This window comes from Uranotaenia lowii, chromosome 1 (genome assembly GCF_029784155.1).
Source record: "Uranotaenia lowii strain MFRU-FL chromosome 1, ASM2978415v1, whole genome shotgun sequence".
NCBI lineage: Eukaryota > Metazoa > Arthropoda > Insecta > Diptera > Culicidae > Uranotaenia > Uranotaenia lowii.
The window spans coordinates 125,537,786-125,562,053 of record NC_073691.1 but is presented as its reverse complement, the minus strand read 5'-3'; the positions used below and the strand labels follow the sequence as shown (position 1 = coordinate 125,562,053).

Sequence of the window (24,268 nt, the reverse complement as noted above, 5' to 3'; positions counted from 1 at the left end):
TATTTAATTTAGTCGGTGCTTTGGTTTATGACCAACCGACCGAACGGGAAAAAAAAAGATGCGATTGCATTAGATTTGGCTGAATTATGCCTCAGTGAAGGCTGCTTTTCATATGCTCGGGCTGAGCGAAATTACAAGAGCTTTCCAGGCTTTCATTCGGCTCGAACAAGTGAAATTAATTAATTTTACTTCGCCTTCCCTCCCTAGGATGCTCACTTGTGTGAGAATCTTTTGATCCGGAAGTAGAGGAGAAATACTGTTTAAACCAATATCTTCCGAAGGATCCTAAGTCCTAAGGATTTTGCAACTCCTTATTCTGATGTGATAACAGCAAACTGTATTTTCATCTTCATCAAATTTCAAAAACTTAAATTTTAATTTATAAATTAATTCTGAAAATTTGAATCCATATTTTTTTCATTTCACGCAGCTACCCACCAACTCCAGGCAAGGTTTAACGGTTATTTTTATGGACAAAATGAGTTTTCAAATTTTGTTCCAAAATGCCGTGGGAGGACGATTTGACAGATTTTCTTTTTTGACTAATACAACAAAATATTAATACAATAGTAACACAAAATAAGTCAACTGCATAATTGTTTTATTATTACTTTTCCAAAGCAACCATTATTATTGCTTTTCCAGAGTATGTTTTAAAAAAGTTCTGAGAGTTCTGCTTACACGTGAATAAAACGCTAGCTTAAGAGTGCTGCAAACAATTTTTGACACATTTAAATAAAATATAAACTTATATTTTTACTAGGGATTTCATACCTGTTTCAATAAAGCACTTATTGCTCTTTTCAAACAAGCCTTAAGGTCAAACTGAGAAGCGATTTTATTGAAATATTTAGCATAATAAATAAAACTAAGTGACAGATGATTTGACAATCGAGAAGAACGTATATACGCAAAAACTGTTTTACCTCTGTTTTAATAGCATAGCCCGTTTTGCAGTATTTGAGTGATAGTTCTGAGAAAAAACTTGATTGAATAACTTATTTTGAAATTGTTTTGTGTGATATTTTTTAAGGACAAAAAAGTGAAACAAAAAAAGTGGGCTTCCAAGCACAAACTGAACTGACAAGGAATATTTAAAGAAGGTAGTGCCAAGGTTGCCCTCTTTTAATTTACAAGAGAACTTGCCTTTTTTTGTTGATAACACGAAGAATCTGCAGGAAATTTTCCACTTTGGAAGCATGTTATTCTAGAAGGATTCTTGTTCTTCAAGATCGGTATGCAAAAAGTTGGATTTTCGAGTAATCTAAACCTTCATATAAAAATGAATTTCTGGCTGTCTGTCTGTTTGTTCCCAGTAGACTCGGAAACTATTGAATCGATTTACGAAAAACTTGGCAGGTGCAGGCTTCTGAGGCCGGGGAAGGTTCCCATAAAAGTCTGGGACCCCTCCCTCTAGCAAAAATGGGAGAGGGGGTCTTTCAAATAAAAGTAACAAGTCTTCATAACTCGAGAACTGATCTTGCAAATGCAACCAAATTTGGCATGGGAGTGTATTTCGGTGCAAAAATGTTTCTTTGATGGTTTGGTACTTCTCTCTCCTTCCAATGAGAAATAGTAATCGCGGAGGGGCTCCCATACAATTTTTTGCACAATTCGAGAACTTATCAAACAAACGGAATCAAATTTTACATGCAAAGGTATATGGGTGGGAAGAATATTTTAAAGACGGTTTGAGACTTCTCCCTCCTTCCAGTGTGGAAATAGAATAGGGGGAGGGGCCTTCCATACAATTATTTGCAAAATTTGGGAACTAATCAAGCAAATTGAACCAAATTTGACATGGGTGTTTTTTTTTTGGGTACGAGGAATGTTTCTATAATCATTTGGGACCCCTCCCTACTTCCAGTGGAGAGATTGAAAAGGGGAAGGGGCTTTCATACAATTTTAATTGAAAAACTCGATAACTATTCGAGCAAATAGAACCCAATTGGCTTGGGAGGATATTTAGATATGGGAAAAGGTTCTATGATTGTTTGAAACGCCTCCCAATTTGCATTGAGAGGTGAGGGTTCCATAAACATTTTTGAAATACTCGATAACTGATCAAGCGAGGTGAATCAAATTTGGCCAGCGAGGGTATTTGGGTGAACGAAATGTTCACAAGATGGATTGGAGCTCTTTTCACCTTTCATAAGTGAAACATAAATAGGGAGAGGGCTCTCATACAACTTTTCGCATGACTGATGAAATAATCGAGCAAATGAATCTAAATTCTGCATGGGAGGATATTTGGAAACGGAAAAAAAACTCTATAGTTGTTTTAGACCCTTTGCTGATTCCAGTAAACAGAAAGGAAGAGAAAAAGGGGCCACCACGGTTTTTTTCAAATTGTCAGTCGAAAGACACCACATTTGGTAAGGGATTGTACGAGTAATGTTTCTATAATTATTTGGGACACTTTCTTTCTTTTATTGAGTGAGGTAAAAAGAGGAGACGGAAACCTTACACATTTTTGTTGCATAGCTATAGAATTAGTTGTACAAATGAAACCAATTTTAATAAGGGAGGGTTTTTGAGATGGAGAAATGTTTCTATGCTTATTCGGGAACGCTCCATTGAGGATTGAATAGAGAAGAGGGGGGCTCTCATACATTTTTTGCCTAACTCGAAAACATTTTAAACAAATGGGGTCAAATCTGTCGTAGAAAAGTATATGAAAATACGAATTTAGGGCTCCTCCTTTCTTTTCAGTGGGGAGCTTGAAAAAAGAGAGGGGTGCTCACATACTTTTTTTTAATAGTTCAAAAAATGATCGAGCAAAATTTGTATAGAAGGGATTGGGGCACGAGAAACGTTTTCTTGATTACTAAACAATAAGAATCTCACATTATTTTTAAAGACTTCTAATTTTTGATACAAAACGATGATTGCAAAACAAATTTTATGATTGGTTTTGAAAACATAAAAGAATATTTAAGAAAACAAGAATTAAATCTTTTGTTGAATTTTCATCAATTTAAGAAGGAGTAGCAAAGCACACCGGGTCAGCTAATTTTCTATAAAATAGACCATCAAAGTTCGAGAAAAGGGTGGATTTTTCCATCTCAAATTTACAAAACTTTAGAATTAGTTCAAAATATTCCATAAAAATGTTCAAGTCAGTTCAGTTTTAGCTCCTTATTACAAAAAGTAATCAAAATTTTATATGTTGAATATGTTAAATCATGTGAACACTCAATTATTACCAGCTAGATCTCTCTTTAAAGCTATTTTTTCATTATTGACGTTTAAGCATCAAGATGATACTGCATTCAATAATCAAATAAGAAAAATGAAATCGTTAAATAACAAACAAACTTCATAACATATGAAATTAGAGGCCGTTCCACATAATCAAAATGAAATCGCAATTCATTTGCGTCCTAAAACGTGTTTTTCTTTGAAATTTCTGCCGTTGTCGTATAAATTTTCGATACAATCGTTTTTGTGAAGTCACATAAAAAATCCGATATGGCTAATATGGACACTACCTTATTTAAATATTACTTGCTGAACCCATCAATTTGTGAGTGCACCGAAAAACCCTTTGAAAAGTCGGCCTTTATTTCTATTTTTAGTATAGACTTTATTATAAGTCAAGTCTAAAGCTTACGAAAATATGAGATTTGGATAAAGAACAATGATGATGAGACCATGTGGTCTTTCTTGGCAGTTTTTTAGCATTGCTTTGGTCATTTGTTTTAAGGATTCCATCAAACAAATTTAATTTAGATATCGTTTACGTAAATTAGTGACGTCCTTCAAAGAAAAGATTGTCCGATGAAGCTCTCAACGTTCCAACGAGCGACAAAATTTTAATGCACTTGACAAATGTTTCAATATTTTAAGATGGTCAAAATTCGTTTGTCGAACTCTTACTCAAAAAACGGATAAACCCCTACTAAGCGTGTATTTTTTTTGCAGTTGACAGAAATTTTTAACTGTAATCCAAACTGTCTTAAACTACCAACATACCAACATTTTTCTAGCTGGCATAAAACGGTATTAAAAAAGCTGTTAAAAATGAGTAAAGGTTTTAAATGTCTGACTGACTAAACGCCATGTGGTTTGTGGTTTTTTTTAAAATCAATGACACCATTTTTACACAAAAAAGCAGTTGTGCTAAAGCATCGAATGCTTATAAAGTGGCTTCATGGAATAGGTTTGTCAGAAAGGCGTCAGAAAAGTGTCATAATTGGTTCTACAACATATCATCTGAAAGAACTACAACATATACCTTCTACTAGCCTCTGAATTTTCACTCCCATTCTTAGATTATAAGTTTGAGTATGTGAGAGGATTAAAGGAATCGTTCGTCACACACAAAATCGGTGCCCCAATTTAAAATGGATTTATGGATATTTATGCGGTCCCATCATTCCGTCGTGGCGAGTTTTCATACAAATGCTCTAGATAAACCCCGTTCTGCATTCGGCTATACACCGAAATTGGGGTTCGCCGGGGTGGCTCCAGAGATGAAAACCAAGGCGCGCGGCCAGGAGGCGTCACGTTGCTCGCATTCGCCGGTCGGTTTTTCGTCATTCGGCTGCCGGCGCTCGGAAACCCATATACATATTTGAAGTGTGGATATGTTTGGAGTAGCACAATCAACGCCAACAGAAAACATCTCCCAGTAAAACCAAAGTTTGTGACCGTTAACCTCGTTTTAAGCCGAGAGAAGAAAAAAACAGCACCCAGCTGAACTCATGGAGGGTGCAATTTGTTGGGTTCTTTATGGTGTGAATAAATTTCCACCAATTTGCTCAAACAGTCGGTCGTTTGTAAATCCCAAACACAAACCGAGAGTTTTGAAAGCCTAAAACCCACTAGGGGTCAGGAAGCGAAGGTAGGTGGAGAAAGTTCAAATGTTTTGTAAATTTCACAAAGGTCCAGAATCCCAAACCGCATACCACAATGAAGCAATATAAATATAACACCCGAGATAAATGACGTCGTTACAATAATCGTAAAATGATTCCTTAAATTTCCTGGGAAATTGCGTGAGTGTCGATATCCGGGAAGGACATCCCGTAGACCTCATAAGCTGATTTTTTTCGCCCTCGAAAGTACCAAAACTTATACATTGGCCCCGAAATTGTTCTGCGCAGCCATTTGATATGCATACATGCTCCTGGCTGCCAGAGAGTGCCCCACAGAATACGTACGAACTCATAGGCCTACATTTACGCTTGGAATACATTTTGGGACACCATTTATACAATGATTACAATCATGTAATGTAGGTACGACGGCAGCTGAATAAGTGGTAGGCCGATTTACGTTTTTTTTCTGCTCTTGCCCGGAAGTGGTCCATAGAAATGGTAATGGCACATATAATATGATTCATCCCTTCAAGGCAGGCAAGACGATAATTGCGCTCTACCGTCATTATCGGGAATGTCATCAATTTATTTGCATGAGCAGCAACCAAAGCGGTCGGGCTAAGAAGGTTTAGGTGAATTGTGAACTTAAAAAATATTCGATCAATTAAGATTTTTTTTTGTTGAAAGATCTAGCAGCATCAGCTGTTAGTGTTCTGAAGTTGTTCACAAATCAATGCATTCATTGACAGTACTCTAACTGGTTTGTTGGTGGTTTGTTTACAACCTGTTAAGACTGTTGATATGAATTTTTAATGTTCATGACACGATATTTGACAACTCATTAAATTTTAAATAAAATCAAATCATGTTAGAAGTGTTGTCGATCCAGAAAAGAATTCTTGTAGTTACTTATTGGTAATGAGAAACAGATTTCAACGAAATTTGTTAGTAGCATTAAAAAAAAACAATATTTTATCGTTAGTTTGTGTTCGAAAATTTGGCTTAACAACTTCGGTTCTCTTATAATAGCATTTTTTTATTGCTTAAAGTTTACGTAGAACTTTAAACATTCCCAAGAAAAGGTAAACGCTCTATTAGTGGTTAAACTGCTCCAAAACGATCACTGTCAACTCTCTTCTTTAAACTAACTTTCCTTAATATACTTCAAACTTTTTTTACAAGTAATCATTCTTCAACGTTCTACTCAAACTAAATGTGGAGGCACTTTTAAAGCGGACAGCTTTTATTCCTATTTGCTGAAATTGATCCCAGCCTAGCCAATGCCAATGCGAAAGCTCATTCGCTTTTATTTGTAGGTTCAAGTTTGCGGAATTAATTTCCCGTAGAGAATGCAAATTAATGCCATCTTCCCCGGGAGCTGTTTTTTCCATGTGGCACTTGAGTGAGTGCTGACTTCTGCGTTAGTGGTTCGAAATTGTGGAATGGTTGCCGCGGCTGCTTTGTGTCTTTTTCTACGCGAGTCGGTAACTTTCGGTGTGCTGTTTTCGGCATCAAAATATGAAAACCGCGCGTTTGACGACCGGAAGTCAGTTGTGACGTAGAAGGTACTACCACCTGCGATTCGACAGCTGGACACGCAGTCTCGTTTTAAGCATCCTGTTGCGATGAGGCTTTTCCTTGATAGGAATCGTCCAGACCAGGAAGCCACTACTACAGGGTTACGATATTATGTCATGACTGCGGTCGTTGTTTTGTAATTACGCAGAAATAATTCCCATCGTTTGCTCGCCTTGGAGTTGTTACAGGGCATCTAGAAAGTTAAGAAATAGTTTGAAATTTTCTATTTTTTTTTAAATTGAATTAGAGATTCATTGCAATTGATCGAATTAAAAAACGATTCGTAAAGTAGTTCGGATAGATTGACGGTTTTAATTTAGATACTGTGCTTAATTTGGTTCGATTGTGCTCCACTTCTTCTTTGTTCAGTCAGTTAATCTAGTTCATCCACGGAATTGCCAGACCCGGACGAATTGTGATCACTTTCTTGCGGATCTCCGATCAGCGGCCAGGCTTTCCCGCTCCTTGTGGATGTAGTCGCGAATGTTGGGCAGATTGCAAATCACGACCGCCTTGAAGGCCGACCGGCAAATGTTCAGATCCGTGGCCTCCAGCCATTGGTCCTGCTCCGTGACGTAGCATTCTGTGTTGGATATTCCACTGGCCTGGGAGAAGTAGTTTAAAAGAAACCAGTTTAGAGAATTTAAATTATCAATTGGGGAAAAAAATGCACGACGAAAACTCCAACAAAATCATTCACGGGTTTTTTAAGTTTTTCAACGACGGTTTTAATTTTGGAATCGAAAATTTGAATGGTACAAAAATTTAGAGCTTCTCCGCGAAAAGGTCACAGTGGGGTCTCAATTGTCCTCGCTTAGGGCTTTCGTTGAGTCGTCTCCGGTCTGTTCCTGGGGCAGCCGTCGATCGTTCCGGATGTTGTCTCGACCCCTCGAGATGTAGCTGCGAATGTTGGCCAGTTGCTTGATGACGACCGCTTTGAAGGCCGACCGTGGTCGCCCGAGATCACTTGCCTCCAGCCATTCGTCCGTTTCGTGAATGTAGCTTTCCGTATGCCAGATAGCTTTTTCCTGCAACGACAAGAAAAACATGAAGCCAATTACTTAAGAAGCTTTGGTACAGGTCGAACTCGATTATCCAAAGAGTTAATCTTAATTTTAACTTATAGAAGTAAAATTGCTTTTTTGAGTATTGTTGAAAGATCATTGTAGTAAAATTTTACTAAATTGCTCAAATTTAATGCAGTTGTGCCTTGAGCGTTCCATGGCTTCGCTCTCTTGCAAAATCTCTTTTCTGTTTCCCCGTTCGTTTGCTCGTCAGCTGCATTCGATCTCTTTTTCTTGTCTCGTCTCTTGTGCCTTCTACCATGCATTACTGAAATAAGTGCTATTTGAATTTTAGTGATATACTTATTAAGAATAATTCTGTTCGACCTGTACGTTAAGAGAGGAAGAAACAATACATACATTTGTTCCTGGTAACTCTCTTCCTCCTTGTAAGTGTTTTTTTTTCAGACCGGCGAAATAACTGGTTTATTGATTAATGTAAAGTCTACTTCGAATCTAATGGTATTTTGGGCTGTTATACATTACACCACATTCGCACAAATTCGACGAGATTCTAATATGATTTGAATCTTTTATGGCACTGATCGAAATTATTTGTGCTAGCCCTCTTGGCACGATGTATGGTGCTTAGACTGGCCCATAACAAAAAAAATCCTTATATTCCACGCGGCACCCCCTAGGTTGGTGCATTTAGGTGAAAAAATGACTTTCTGAAAGTTTCAGATCATTTGGAAGAAGCACGAACTGGCGCAAAGAAATTGAAATTTGTATGGAGATTTTCGGCAAAATGTATGAAAAATCGACATACTTTCACTCTTTGTGTACCAAAAAAATGTTTCCAGTATGCTAGAAAACTCAGAATTTCAGGAATTGTAGTTCAAACAATGATTAACAAGTTTGTACAAGATTGTAACGCGATACGAGTTGACTATGATGAGTTATTTGCAATTGAATGTGTGATTTTTTTCTCATTTTATCGATATATCGTGAACGGTGTATAGTTGAATAATTAATACTAACTTGATCGCATTGTCACACAATGAGAATTACAAATTGAAAGTTTGTGTCTTCGGCAAAGTTGTAGCTTATTTTATAACAAATATCTTTGCAAAATAGTGAAAGATAGGTTTGAAAAATTATAAACTGCTGCATTGTGCGACGACGCGATCAAGTTAGTGCGATTATTAGCCCGTACACCGTTCACGATATATCGATGAAATGAGAAAAAAATCACACATTCAATTGCGGATAACTCATCACAGTCAACTCGTATCGCGTCACAGTCTTCTACAAACTTGTTTATCATTGTTTGAACTACAATTCCTGAAATTCTGAGTTTTCTAGCATACTGGAAACATATTTTGGTACACAAAAAGTGAAAGTATGTCGATTTTTCATACATTTTGCCGAAAATCTCCATGCAAATTTCAAGTCCTTTGCGCCAGCTCGTGCTTTTTCCAAATGACCTGAAACTTTCAGAAAGTCATTTTTTCACATAAATGCACCAACCTAGGGGGTGCCGCGTTGAAAAAAATGTTGTAAAAATCATCCCATACAGATTTGGGTCAGTCTAATGGTGCTGCTGGTACAAATTTCAGGCCATTTACTCAGCCTCAGCCGGGACATAGGTGTTTTTGAGGCTTGCTGTTTGCTCCAGCAATCGTTTGTTTTCGCACGAAATGTGCAAAAAAAACTACAAATCATAGATAAGAAGAATCTCAAAAAAAGAAAACGTGGAACATGATACAAAACTGGAATGTTGACAAAACTGACAATTCAACTGATTTTCACACACATTTGTCCGAAAAATATTTTTTTCATCAACGGTATTATAGGTATAGGATAATAAAACAAATAAATTTGTGATATTTTTATGTGTAGGTGTATTTAAGGCTTCCCAGATATTTTCAGAAAAAGCGGACATTTGATGAAAAAATAGATATTTAGAAAGTAATAAAATATGGATAAATGATTTTTTTTAAATTGAATTCTCTGAAAAACTTCCATCTTTGTAAACTGTGAACATTTCAGTCGAGAATGTTTTAGTTCAAAGTGACTTAAAATCCCAAATTTGAAGAAAATTTGTGTCATTTTAAGAGCCGTTTTTGATCAAGTTTATTTAATTTAACTTCTGCATTCATTCATTGTTTGGTTGAAAAAAATTTCCGGAATTTGACTTTTTCCTTAAGTTTTACATTCAAGGGATTCTCCTAGGATTCCGGAAAAAAATCGTGAGCCATCATCATTTGGAAGCAACTTAAAGATTATTTTCTTGAATAGAAAAATATTAACATCGCTTGATCGTGCCAAAGAACGCTTAACTGAACTCTATTGTTATGGTGATGCTAAGATAAGCTTGCCAGATTGCCCGGTCTTACTCGGACTTTTCCGAATATTTGACACAAAATTTAGGAACAGTTCGGTCCGGTACGGTTGCCGGATTGCGTAGTAAAAAATCTAAAATTGAATTCAAAAAAACTTAAATTCAGTTTTTATAATTTTTTATTTTTGCTTCCACGTTTTGAGCAAGTTTAATCTTAAAAATCATGAACAGTTTTTTGGAAGCCTTAAATACGATTAAAAAACTGCTGTTGAGTTTTGGTGAAAAATTTATTTCCAAGTGTTTTTTTTTTTCATTGATTACTGCCCAGATTTTTGGTTGAAAATTTTGAAATCAGATGCCCGGATTTTGCCTGGTTTTATGATAAAATTGCTCGGATTCACCCGGTCCGGATATGTATGTCTGGAAAATATTCAGACAACTTCAAATGCTAAGAACTAAATGAGTTATTTCATCTTGCCCGACATAAACTTAAAAAAAATGCTGCTATTTTTTTGAGAAAAACAACATTATATTTGAATGATTTTCTGTATTTAACCAATGAATTCAAATTGAGGATACATTTAGGTTTTTTTCCAGTGTAATTTAGTGAATTTCAGTGAAATTCGTAAAAGTGTAACCAATTTTAATTTTTACAGCCTTATCGGTGAATATCAGTAGGAACATTTCTAGTATTGAAAATCATAAATGGATAAAAGCAGATCAGAAAAAAATTATAGGAGTTGAAAATGATCGAGGAGAGATTTTAATAGAAGCGTTTTCATCAAGCACGGACACACTATTTTGAAGTGGTAGAATCGGAGAGGGGTCGAGTCTACCACAAAAGTTTTCTCAGAAAAAAGCGGAACATGATGAGAGGGACGGGGGGACATTTTCTAAAAAAGGGGGACATGTCCCGCGTTTGCGGGACGGATAGCAACCTTAATGTATTTGTAATTTTTAGGTAATATCATTAAGCCAATGCGTCATACTGGGTAAAGTTTTTACGGCATCGAAAAATGTTAAAATTTGTATATAGGTACATTGCCCAATGTTTCTAATTTCCTATGAGAATTAAAAACACTAAACAGCTTGCTAAAGATGTGAGACAGGGCCGTAGGAAGAACTGCCTCATAGGGAGGGGGGAGGGGGGGGGGGGCGGTTTTGGTGATATAATTTTTGTGGATATCTCTGAAGAGTATCTCGTTATTCGGTTTTAATTTCTTTTATATTAATAGTTATTCATTTCAAATCATTACTTTAAAAAAAGTCCTAAAAGTGTTTTCTGAAGCCTTAAAAAATTAGGGGATCTTAAATAAGGGATTGAATCATTTATTTGAATGAAAAGCTCTTGCAGATCCAATTCATTCAGATTTTTTTTTAAGTATCTACATCATAAATAACGTTGAACAACAAATCAATAAAATATATTTCCTAAAGTCAAAGATGAAGTACAAGTTATTTTATCAACAATAAATTATTAATGATAAATTTATTTCATTATTGAAATCTTGTGAATAATTGAAACTTAGATTTTTCACAGAACGCAATTTTGAAAATGAGTTCAGATCTTATTTTATAACAATGGTTTTAACCTGTTTTGTGTTTTGTGTTTTGTTTTGGGCAATTTCGAATTTTAATTTCTAATCTGAATTCTGCATTTTGAACCTGAATACAAATTCTGAATTCCTATCCTTTAAAATAGATTTCTAAACATTTGTACAGTCCAAACCCAATAATTGTGAACAGAACAGACAGAATTCTTAACCAGAAGTCTCTTATTCGAGTTTTAAATCTTTGATTTTCTATATGAATTTGTAATTCAGTTATTTATTTGCAATTTAACTAGAGAATTTACTTCAGAATGATAAAACTCTGATATTTCATTCCTGGGTCACCATTATGGAATTTTTTAAAGTTTCAATTCGGCATTAGAATTGATAGAGTAAAAATTTTGAACCCAAATTTTAAAAATGGTTTGTTATTTTAAATATTTTTTTTTATATTCCAAAATGATCAAGAATTATAAACTGGATACAAATTCCACAATCAGGTCACACAAATTTAGATCTAAGGAAAAAATTGAAACCAGAACATCAGAGATTATTCAAACCTAGCTCACCAGAATTTTTTTCGCACTTATCCGGGCAGCGAAAATCTGAACTATTTCATCTAATAACCTTGCGAAATCCATGCAATATCCAGGCAAATTAAGGAATTGTTCAATTGAAATTAAAAAGAAAAAACTCAAAAGGTAGTTTGTTTTCATCGAATTGTTTTCAACCAATTTATTTGGATAAACTTTGTTTAAAAATTGTTTTGGACGCAAAATACAAAATTGTTATCACGCAATTCAAATTTCGCTTTGATTCTGCAAATAAGAAAAACATTCGGACAAAATCCGGGCAATCAGACAACTTTTGTGAGTCTAATCTTATTAAAAATTCGATATTGGAGACTGAGGACTGTACCCAGAACTGATGCACTAACTTATTTTGTGAATAATTTTGATAGCGTTTTTCGAGTACAAACTTTAAGTTTCTGACAAGAAGTGAGAATTTTTTTTTAAACCTATAGTCGAATTGTGGACCTGGGAAAAGATTTCGAGGTTTTGGTCTTAGTTCTGAATCGAGATTTTTACTCTTGATAAACTTTAGACGTTTATCAAAATTTTATTATGAATTTAAAGTTTTGAGTTTAGAGAAGAACATTTTGCTTGTATTTTTTGGACCCTCATGAAGGGAGGGGGGTTGTTTAACCCCCAAAACACCTCCCGTTCCTACGGCCGTGTTGTGAGAAACTATATCATCATCATTTTGTAATCATTAAATGATACCTCGATAACATTGCTTTAAAAAAAATGAACAAGTGCTGTGATATACAAACCGTCGCATGATACCTCGTTTGACGATATTTGTTCCTACTCATGTCAAGAATGTTCTTTATGTCAAGAATAACTTTTTTTAGACTGCAAGTTCAATATGTGTTCAAATATATGGAAATTAAAAGCGTCTAACATTTTGGTGCATAAAAAAAGTTTAAAAATATAAAATCTTTTCATCTAATTTACTTGTTGGTGAAGATCTTATTTGCTAATAAAAAACCGTTTAAAATCTCCCTGGCTTTAAACACACAAACTGGGCCTTCCTTCATATGCTTTAAGCACTGACCATATTGACTGGACACTCGATTTCGTTTTCTGGATAATTTTTCCAACAGTACGCAATATTGATTCCAGAGTGCGCATCGATCGATTTGAAGAAATGCTATCCCAGCTTGGAAATGCCCCCCCCCCCCCCCCCACTTTGAAAAAAAAAATAGACAATTTCTATGATAAAATCGGGCTAAACAGGTACGTTTTTCCTACAGGCCATTTTTTGTCACATTTTTCATGTTCGCCACCTGCCGTCGGTATTGCGAACCTAAAAAATCTGATAAAATGAATTAGACAGAAAATGGTTGAATTTTTGTTCTAAGTGTCATGTCAGTGTGATCAGTGCTTTAAGTTAAGTTAAGTTTGAGTATTCCTAGGCATTCAGCCTTCTATGAAAAAAGTTATACTAGTAGTACTTTCCTGCGCTGCTCATCATGAACCGATCAGACGAAAAATGGAAATGTCATTAACTTTCAATTATTTGCAAAAAAAATACAAAATCGGGATTACAAAAAAGGTCTCTGATTAAAACCTTCAAAATGAATGTTATACCTGTTACAGTATTACCGAAAAAAGAAAAAATATTTCAAATAGATTTTTTTCTATTTTGATAACCAATTTCTTTTTTCATAGTTGCAAATAACAGTCAACTCACCCCATCATATCCACCGATGGCAAAGATCATATCATCGATAACCTCCAGGCCGAAGTTGCTTCTCGGGTAGTACATGTCCTTGAAGGCTTGCCACCGCTGAGTGATGGGATCGAACCGTTCGCAGCTGTTCATCCGAATCAGCCCGTTGAATCCTCCCACGACATTGACGGTACCCTTATGTGCTATACAGGACACTCCGGATCGTCTCGTGATCATATTGGGCAGCCGTTGCCATTCGTTCTTCTCGGTGTCGTACATTTCGGCCGTATTCAAACATTCCTGCCCGTTGAATCCTCCCACGATGTAGATTTTCCCATCCAGCACGCAAGCATCCGCATCCGACCTTAGATAGTGCATCGGCGCTATCATTGTCCACTGATTGGATTGTGGATCGTACACTTCGGCCGTATTCTGTCGACTGTTTCCATCAAAACCTCCCATCGCATATATCAGTCCATCCATCTCGACAACACTGACGTAACATCGTCGACTGTGCATCGGAGCTATCTCGGTCCACATCATACTAATGGCGTCAAACTTCCGACAAGTGTTAAAATGCTCCACGCCATCGTAGCCTCCGATACAATAAACGTTGCTTCCGATTACCGCACAGCCGTAGTATGCTCGATGCTCCGTTCGGCAATTGGCCTCGACCTCAACCCACCGGTCCGCCCGAGTGTCGTAGATTTCGATAATCGACTGGGGCAACCCATCACTCCAGCCTCCAAATGTGAAGATTAAGTCGTACGGTACACGAGGAATCGCTAGAGATGGAGTTTTCATCTGTTGGTGCAATAAATGTTTATTTTGAAAATTGTCTAAATTCAACTAAGAATCAATCATCATACCTTATTCTTTTTAGTGTTGGCCATATCTAGATCGTAGATAAATGTCAATGTTTCGATGACTATTGGTTTTGTTTCATTACATTCCAAAACGTACGGATGTTCTTTAACCCTTTCGAGAAAGTATTCCGTCCTCAAAAGTCCTAGTCTAACGGTTTCCATCAACCGTGCCACGTGCTTGACTCGATTCGCCGGATCATACTCAATCCATCGGATGCAACATTCCCAAACCGGTTCATCGTCTTTGGTATTCAGGAAATCATCACTCAGAATGTCGCAGATGTCATCGACGGCCAAATGTACCACATCGTCACACTTGGACGCAACAGCTACAAAGTTGGCCAAAATAAACCTTCTCGCAAAATCGTACAGCTCCGGACACATTCGCTGTCTTCCGTACAACATGACGGTAATACAGTTTTGGATACGTATTACGCTTTTGATGAACTCAACACATCGTTTCTGCAGCCCTGGCATGCCTAAGAAATCTGCCGCTGCGTACATTTCGAACATATCCTGTTCGTTGATTTCGCACTCGCGTAGGTACGAGTACTTGATGATCCGCTCCATGATCGGACTTCGTATCTCGTGTAGGCTGATATAGTCCTTCTCACTCGGCACTGTCGTCGTGAACAGCGTCCGGAAGTAGTCGCTGCACGAGCTCAAGATCGCCCGATGCACCCGAAAGCTACAATCCTTCTGAGAGATTGTCGCATCACAGAGCGTATTGCTAAGCCGCATTTCGTGCAGATTTTTCATTGCTTCGTAACTGATGCAACGTTTAGGGTTCTCCGACGAGTCGTTTTTTGAATGGTGATTCTGATCACATTCGATTTCACTGAGATGCAGGTGTGTTGCCATCGGGAAGATTTAGTAGTGATCGACGGTGCTTGATCGAATTGGGGTTTACTTAGCTCGGGTCCAAAATTGAAATAAAAAATAAAATATTTACTGACTAGCCTGTCACTGGATTCGTTTTCTCTTTCGTGTACTGAAATCTGACAGAGCAATAAAACTGAATCCTCAGCTGCAAGCTCTTGGCTTGCTGAGTTGGCCTAGTCATGAAAATTTCTCGAATTCAGCTCCATTTCAGTTCGTCTAATTTTGAAACACACTTTTCGCTCAACGATCAAACTGAGTCGGGGAATTCTTCCTAATTGGAGGCGATATTATTTAGCTGACACGTGCCACAAGCGGCAGTTTCCTTGCCTGGGAAGCGAATTCGTGCAGCAGGTTCGGCTAAATCTAATTGAAATTAAAATTCTCCCAATGACTTTCCACCGTCTCCGTCGGCATCTTTCTTGCCAGCAGCAGCAGTAGCAACCATGATAAATTCAGTCGAATTGAGGTGGAGGGATGTTTGCAGATTGTTTCCCAAACCAAGCAAATGTTGGCCAATTGACGACAGCCATCCAACAAACACGCAGACCTGGCGAGTTGCTTACTGGTGATTAGACAGGCAATTTGTGTAGGCTTATAGTCGCAGTTAGCGCTCAAAATGGAAGAAATTTTCTAGGTTTATAAGAGCTTAGTTGGGGATAACTGAGCGAAACCACCGAAGGAAATTTAAGGCTAGATTTAATTTCCAAAACCAAGAAAGGGTTAACTTAATATTATGGGGTTAGCAAAAGAATTTTGACACTGAATACAGACTTCGAAGTTCGAGATGATGTTGATTTTTTTTATCCGAGTTATGTGTACCTTTCAATCTTGCGTTCTGAAACCTAATTCTTATTCTTTTGTTTTGAATATTCTAAATATATACTTATATATTTGTATTAGGGTGGCAATGCCTTCAAGATAAAATTTTCGTGATCGAATTTTGAAAACTGACCATATACCTACATTTTGTCGGTTGGCCATAAAAACTGACCTGTGCAAAATTTCATCTCAATCGGACTTTATTAAGCGGTTCCTCAAAGCGTTCAAAGTTTTGGTTTTTAACCCTCAAAAATAACTAAAGAGAAATTCAAAGATGATCGGATAAATCGAAATTTTAATGTTGCGTCAAATGTCTGAGAAATACAACAAACGTCGAAACTTGGTGTGATATAAAGAAAAAAATGTCAAAAATCGACTTTAGAATTTCGAAAAAGACCTAAGCAGGAATCGAAGGAAAACCGGACAATCGAAATTTTTATTTTGATAACTTAGAAATGCATGAAATATCGAGATCTAGTTCTAGTTTGAAAAATGGCAAAACTCTCACAATCACAAAAGTAACAAAAACTTTAAAAACAACCCCTACCAAAGTTACAAAAATAACAAAGTTACAAAAATTACAAAAATTACAAAAAATTAAAAAAAATACAAAAATTACAAAAACTACAAAAATTACAAAAACTACCAAAATTACAAAAATTACAAAAATTACAAAAATTACAAAATTACAAAAATTACAAAAATAACAAAATTTCCAAAAGATACCAAAAATACTTTAAATTTAAAAAAATTAAAAAATAACAAAATTACAAAAATTACAAAAATTACAAAAATTACAAAAAAAAAAATCAAAATTACAAAAATTACTAAATTAAAACAAATTACAAAAATTAAAAAATTACAGAAATTACAAAAATTACAAAAATTACAAAAATTACAAAAATTACAAAAATTGCAAAAATTACAAAAATTACAAAAATTACAAAAAATACAAAAATTACAAAAATTACAAAAATTACAAAAATAACCAAAATTACAAAAAATATCAAAAATTACAAAAATTACAAAAATTACAAAAATTACAAAAAATACAAAAATTACAAAAATTACAAAAATTACAAAAATTACAAAAATAACCAAAATTACAAAAAATAACAAAAATTACAAAAATTACAAAAATTACAAAAATTACAAAAATTACAAAAATTACAAAAATTACAAAAATTACAAAAATTACAAAAATTACAAAAATTACAAAAATGACAAAAATTACAAAAATTACAAAAATTACAAAAATTACAAAAATTACAAAACTTACAAAAATTTAAAATTACAAAAATTACAAAAATTAATAAAATTACAAAAATTACAGAAATTACAAAAATTACAAAAATTACAAAAATTACAAAAATTACAAAAATTACAAAATATACAAAAACTACAAAAACTACAAAAATTACAAAAATTACAAAAATTACAAAAATTACAAAAATTACAAAAATTACAAAAATTACAAAAATTACAAAAATTACAAAAATTACAAAAATTACAAAAATTACAAAAATTACAAAAATTACAAAAATTACAAAAATTACAAAAATTACAAAAATTACAAAAATTACAAAAATTACAAAAATTACAAAAATTACAAAATTTACAAAAATTACAAAAATTACAAAAATTACAAAAATTACAAAAATTAAAAAAATTACAAAAATTACAAAAATTTCAAAAATTACAAAAATTACAAAAGTTACAAAAATTACAAAAATTACAAAAATTACAAAAATTACAAAAATTACAAAAATTACAAAAATTACAAAAATTACAAAAATTACAAAAACTACAGAAATAACAAAAATTACAAAAATTACAAAAATTACAAAAATTACAAAAATTACAAAAATTACAAAAATTACAAAAATTACAAAAATTACAAAAATTACAAAAATTACAAAAATTACAAAAATTACAAAAATTACAAAAATTACAAAAATTACAAAAATTACAAAAATTACAAAAATTACAAAAATTACAAAAATTACAAAAATTACAAAAATTACAAAAATTACAAAAATTACAAAAATTACAAAAATTACAAAAATTACAAAAATTACAAAAACTACAGAAATAACAAAAATTACAAAAATTACAAAAATTACAAAAATTACAAAAATTACAAAAATAACAAAAATAACAAAAATTACAAAAATTACAAAAATTACAAAAACTACAGAAATTACAAAAATTACAAAAATTACAAAAATTACAAAAATTACAAAAATTACAAAAATTACAAAACTTACAAAAATTACAAAAATTACAAAAATTACAAAATCTACAAAAATTACAAAAATTACAAAAATTACAAAAATTACAAAAATTACAAAAATTACAAAAATTACAAAAATTACAAAAATTACAAAAATTACAAAAATTACAAAAATTACAAAAATTACAAAAATTACAAAAATTACAAAAATTACAAAAATTACAAAAATTACAAAAATTACAAAAATTACAAAAATTACAAAAATTACAAAAATTACAAAAATTACAAAAATTACAAAAATTACAAAAATTACAAAAATTACAAAAATTACAAAAATTACAAAAATTACAAAAATTACAAAAATTACAAAAATTACAAAAATTACAAAAATTACAAAAATTACAAAAATTACAAAAATTACAAAAATTACAAAAATTACAAAAATTACAAAAATTACAAAAATTACAAAAATTACAAAAATTACAAAAATTACAAAAATTACAAAAATTACAAAAATTACAAAAATTACAAAAATTACAAAAATTACAAAAATTACAAAAATTACAAAAATTACAAAAATTACAAAAATTACAAAAATTACAAAAATTACAAAAATTACAAAAATTACAAAAATCACAAAAATTACAAAAATTACAAAAATTACAAAAATTACAAAAATTACAAAAATTACAAAAATTACAAAAATTACAAAAATTACAAAAATTACAAAAATTACAAAAATTACAAAAATAACAAAAATTACAAAAATTACAAAAATTACAAAAATTACAAAAATTACAAAAATTACAAAAATTACAAAAATTACAAAAATTACAAAAATTACGAAAATTACAAAAATTACAAAAATTTTAAAAATTACAAAAATTACAAAAATTACAAAAATTACAAAAATTACAAAATTTACAAAAATTACAAAAATTACAAAAATTACAAAAACTACAAAAATTACAAAAATTACAAAAATTACAAAAATTACAAAAATTACAAAAATTACAAAAATTACAAAAATAACAAAAATTACAAAAATTACAAAAATAACAAAAATTACAAAAATAACAAAAATTACAAAAATTACAAAAATTACAAAAATTACAAAAATTACAAAAATTACAAAAATTACAAAAATTACAAAAATTACAAAAATTACAAAAATTACAAAAATTACAAAAATTACAAAAATTACAAAAATTACAAAAATCACAAAAATCACAAAAATTACAAAAATTACAAAAATTACAAAAATTACAAAAATTACAAAAATTACAAAAACTACTAAAATTACAAAATTACAAAAATTACAAAAATTACAAAAATTACAAAATTTACAAAAATTACAAAAATTACAAAAATTACAAAAATTACAAAAATTACAAAAATTACAAAAATTACAAAAATTACAAAAATTACAAAAATTACAAAAATTACAAAAATTACAAAAATTACAAAAATTACAAAAATTACAAAAATTACAAAAATTACAAAAATTACAAAAATTACAAAAATTACAAAAATTACAAAAATTACAAAAATTACAAAAATTACAAAAATTACAAAAATTACAAAAATTACAAAAATTACAAAAATTACAAAAATTACAAAAATTACAAAAATTACAAAAATTACAAAAATTACAAAAATTACAAAAATTACAAAAATTACAAAAATTACAAAAATTACAAAAATTACAAAAATTACAAAAATTAAAAAAATTACAAAAATTACAAAAATTACAAAAATTACAAAAATTACAAAAATTACAAAAATTGCAAAAATTACAAAAATTACAAAAATTACAAAAATTACTAAAATTACAAAAATTACAAAAATTACAAAAATTACAAAAATTACAAAAATTACAAAAATTACAAAAATTACAAAAATTACAAAATTACAAAAATTACAAAAATTACAAAAATTACAAAAATAACAAAAACTACAAAAATTACAAAAATTACAAAAATTACAAAAATTACAAAAATTACAAAAGTTACAAAAATTACAAAAATTACAAAAATTACAAAAATTACAAAAATTACAAAAATTACAAGAATTACAAAAATTACAAAAATTACAAAAATTACAAAAATTACAAAAATTACAAAAATTACAAAAATTACAAAAATTACAAAAATTACAAAAATTACAAAAATTACAAAAATTTAAAAATCTCATGTAGATTTGATAGTTTAATTTGATTTCTGTTCAGTCGACCTCAACACTCTAGCGGAATATAAATGATGCATCCTTGAGTATAATTATATTCAATGTCTTTCAAACGTTCAAATAGCTGAAAAGGACTTTAGAGATACACCAGATCTTGAAATTTTTTTGCATTTTGAATAATTCGACACACAAAATCTTTAGATTTTCCCGATTGCATGTAATGTATAGTGAGTAGCTTCAAAATCATCAAGCTGCATTTTTTTTTGTCAAGGGCAAGTTTTGGGGTAAATTTCGCTTAAAACAAACTGCAAGACGAACTTAAGAGGAGCATTCCGATATAATTCTATGATTATGTCTATGGGCAATCAAGGCTGGTTGTTGAAATTTTGTATTGGCCAGTGTTTCGGAAAAAGGGTTTGTTTTTTCGATTTTCGAAATTCGGCCATTTATTTTTTTTCCTCAAATCTACTGTCAAAACTGTAAAGAAACTATACAATAAAAAATTAAAAAAATTATTACCACTTATGTTTTTTTTTTCAACTTTCTATGTACAAAAGATTTATTTGATTAGAATGCATAAGAAAAAATACATGTATGAATGTATTGGAAAAACTTTACCTGCGGAAAATGGTAAATTTTATCTTTGGCCTCTTGCAATAACCGAATATGTCTGTTTATGTAAAATGGTTATTATTTTTGGATTTTTTTTTCAATTATCTGTGGAAAAAGCCTCATCTTCATTTCCAATTATGTTTAGAAACATTGCTAGAACACAGAAGCAAAAGAACAAAAAAAATCGAACAACCTTTCACGCTTCGACTGTTTCCTTACCGGGGCACAAAAACAATCGCGGGACGACAATAATTATAGGTATAGAGAGTGAAACCGAATGACAATCTCCCCGAAAATGGAGAAACCTGGCCGGACAGAGGAATTATCGATTTTGTCTTCGTTCTTGGTTTTCCGGGTATAGCTAAATGTTTTTTTTTTCTACCGAAAAGTTGTCTGTCTGTTGTGTAATACTTGAGGAGGTATGTATGTATCTGGATTCTGAAAGACATTCAAATAACGATTAACTCTCTAATGAAGAACACCATTCTTATCTATCAATGGTTAATAAGAATTATGACATTTTGTTTTTATTCCCAATATAGAGTATGAATTTAATCATCAGTTATTAATACTAAATTAGACATTAAAATTCCTTTTTTTTGTGTTTTGTTTTTTGACATTTTTCAATATATTTTAAACAGGCATCCAAAGGTTAGTCCCAATTTCGGAAAATCTCATTTTCAGCAGCATGGATGGATGGAGGTTGAGTTGCTGATGGCTGAATAAGGCCCAGAATAGCATTCAACCCAAACTAATTTCAAATTGTTTCGGGAGCACAGGTACCTATTAATTTGTTGAGACCAAAGGAAAATAAAAGTTCGTTTCACCTGCAATTCGGGCGGCATTAAAAGTTTGGAAATATCGACCGAATAATTTTTAGGCTCCATTGACTTTTTTCTTTGATCTTTTAGAGATATTGATTATGGTTCATTAATTTATGAGTTACCGAATAAATTGACTAGGTTGTAAATTTCAAATTTAAAGTTTTCCTAAATATCACTTCTTTATTTCCTTTGTTTGCATGAAACTTTTGCAGGAAACTGAATGTGGTTGGAAAACGGAGTGCTGTGTAAATTTTTTGAAGAATATTTTTATGCCCGTCCATATCAGCATAATCTCACATTTTGTTGTGCATTTCGATGTCCGCCTCCGGGCTTCTATCAGAAGCATTCCTTTTTCATCCCCCAACAAAACTTCCTCTGCACTAAATTTGGCACACAAAGTTATGTAAAATATCTCCGCTAAACTCATGTTAATTTAACGCGTTGCTGAATAAATTCAAACGTTGGTAAAATTCCCCTCTCCACCATCCAACAGTCGTAACTTACGGTCTCCCTTTCAAGGTGGCTAACTTTTTTGTATCCCATTCTGTCGCTTTTTGCCTTTTAAGCTGAAGAAAGAACAGCAAACGCACAAAGTACAAGTTTTAAGTCCTTTTTGAGAATGCTGGCAGGTGCGGAAAAGCGCTTATGCCTACCTTACCTTTTCTTTCGGTAAAAAAAACTAGCACCCCTCCCCTTTCTTGTGAATTTTTTCAGCAACTTTCTTCCAGGCTGTTTTGAAAGTTTTGTTGTCCTCAACAATGATTTTGGTATTCCAGACTTCAAAAATGGTGATAACTGAACTTTAACGTTGGTGTTTTTCGGAAGACAAAAATTTTACGAGTAGAATTTTTGATCAAACTTTTGAGTAACTTCACTGGCCATAAAACTTTAGAACTATCCCTCGGAAGTCAATTCACTAGGAAGTTCAAATGACTTCACACCCATCGTTAAGCTTTGAATCACCTCCAGGCTGCGGGCGTTGAAACTTTTCTATTAGCATTTCAAAGAAGTTGGAGGAGGGTGAAAGTTTATCGATTGGCACCGTCCTGGTACTCCCATATGAACGGCGAGGGTGGAATATCTGATCTGATGCCACATGTGTCAGCTTTCCTGGCCCGAAATTAGTCCCCGGACGGACGGCGGGGACAACAAGTGAGTGACTTTTGATGTCCCTTGAGGCGCTGGGCGAGGGTTCTCTGAAAGCCATTTTAAAGAGTGGAAAATTATGCAAATTTCCTAAATTTGGACCCCTTTTCAGGTGCTTATCATTTATCAGGACAAAATTTCGTATAACCATTTGAGAAAGCAATTGTGATTTACACAATCCTTGAGGTGGTAGCCAAAATTCCACTCAGCAAAAAGAGGTTTTATTCTTAATTTGCTAATGATCATAGAAGTTTATAAAAACTGTTGACGGTCCCTAGACAAGTTTTGCAGGGACCTGTTATCAAAACCGTGTCAAATATTTAGTTTGGAATTGAGTTAATTGCATTATTCAAGGTTTTTGAAAGTTTTTGTTCTATTCGACTAAAAAATTGTAGATCTTTAAGTTCATTTTTCACATGTTTGCGACTCACAAACTGATTGAAAAAGATTAATTCTCTTGAACAAATCTTCCAATTTTTCTTGAAGACATGAACTGTGGCGTGATTTTGCAGAAAGATAAAGTAAACATCCATAACATCCTCCGTAAATGGGATCAGTACACTGAATTTTTCCTTTCAGCAAAAATCTAATCCATGCCATATTACTGTTCCCTCTGAATATTAAGTTCTGTTCTGCCTCGCGAGATCTTTTCGAAGACCAACATTGATTTGAGGATATATACATACGGATTATTTCAAACTTAAGGAAGTTAATTTTCGATGATCAGAATCAGATCAGATCTAAAACTTCAGAGGGGACAGTCTCTTGGTATGCACTGTTTTTTTGCGATAAGAAAAAAATCAAAAAGTCCATTTTTGACCTTAATGAATAAAAATAAATAACAACACATAACTTCTATACTGATCCATTTTACGGAGGATGTTATGGATTATAACTTTATCTCTCTGCTAAATGAGTCCATATTTCATGCCCCGACGAAAAAATGGAAGGAATCTTCAAGAGAAAGAACCATTTTCCGGAGTACTTACTTACTGAATGTTCCCGCGCTGATCCTCCGGTGCATAGGGCCGTGGTAAAAGACCTCCACTGTTGACGATCCGGAGCCAACATTTTCACTTGGTCCCAGTCAAGATTCTCGTCGACAGTTCGGATTTCGGCGGCTAGGCTTCGCCGCCACGAGTTTCTGTGTCTGCCTCTTCTTCGATGT

At 32.6% G+C, this 24,268-nt stretch overlaps 1 protein-coding gene across 2 annotated transcripts; it reads right to left on the bottom strand.

Annotated features, from left to right (window-relative positions):
• Positions 1 to 6,676: 6,676 nt before the first annotated feature.
• On the bottom strand, positions 6,677 to 15,457 carry LOC129739819 (kelch-like protein 10). 2 transcript variants are annotated; one of them, XM_055731348.1, is made up of 3 exons: positions 14,404 to 15,456; positions 13,556 to 14,338; positions 6,677 to 7,006 (listed from the first exon to the last, which is right to left on the bottom strand). In XM_055731348.1, the coding sequence occupies exons 1-3, from the start codon at positions 15,259 to 15,261 to the stop codon at positions 6,821 to 6,823; spliced, it is 1,827 nt and encodes a 608-aa protein (XP_055587323.1). In that variant the 5' UTR covers positions 15,262 to 15,456; the 3' UTR covers positions 6,677 to 6,820. The 2 variants fall into 2 exon arrangements, with proteins under 2 accessions (XP_055587323.1, XP_055587322.1); XM_055731347.1 differs by lacking the exon at positions 6,677 to 7,006 and adding an exon at positions 7,111 to 7,429 and having other exon boundaries at positions 14,404 to 15,457.
• Between the last annotated feature and the right edge of the window lie 8,811 nt (positions 15,458 to 24,268).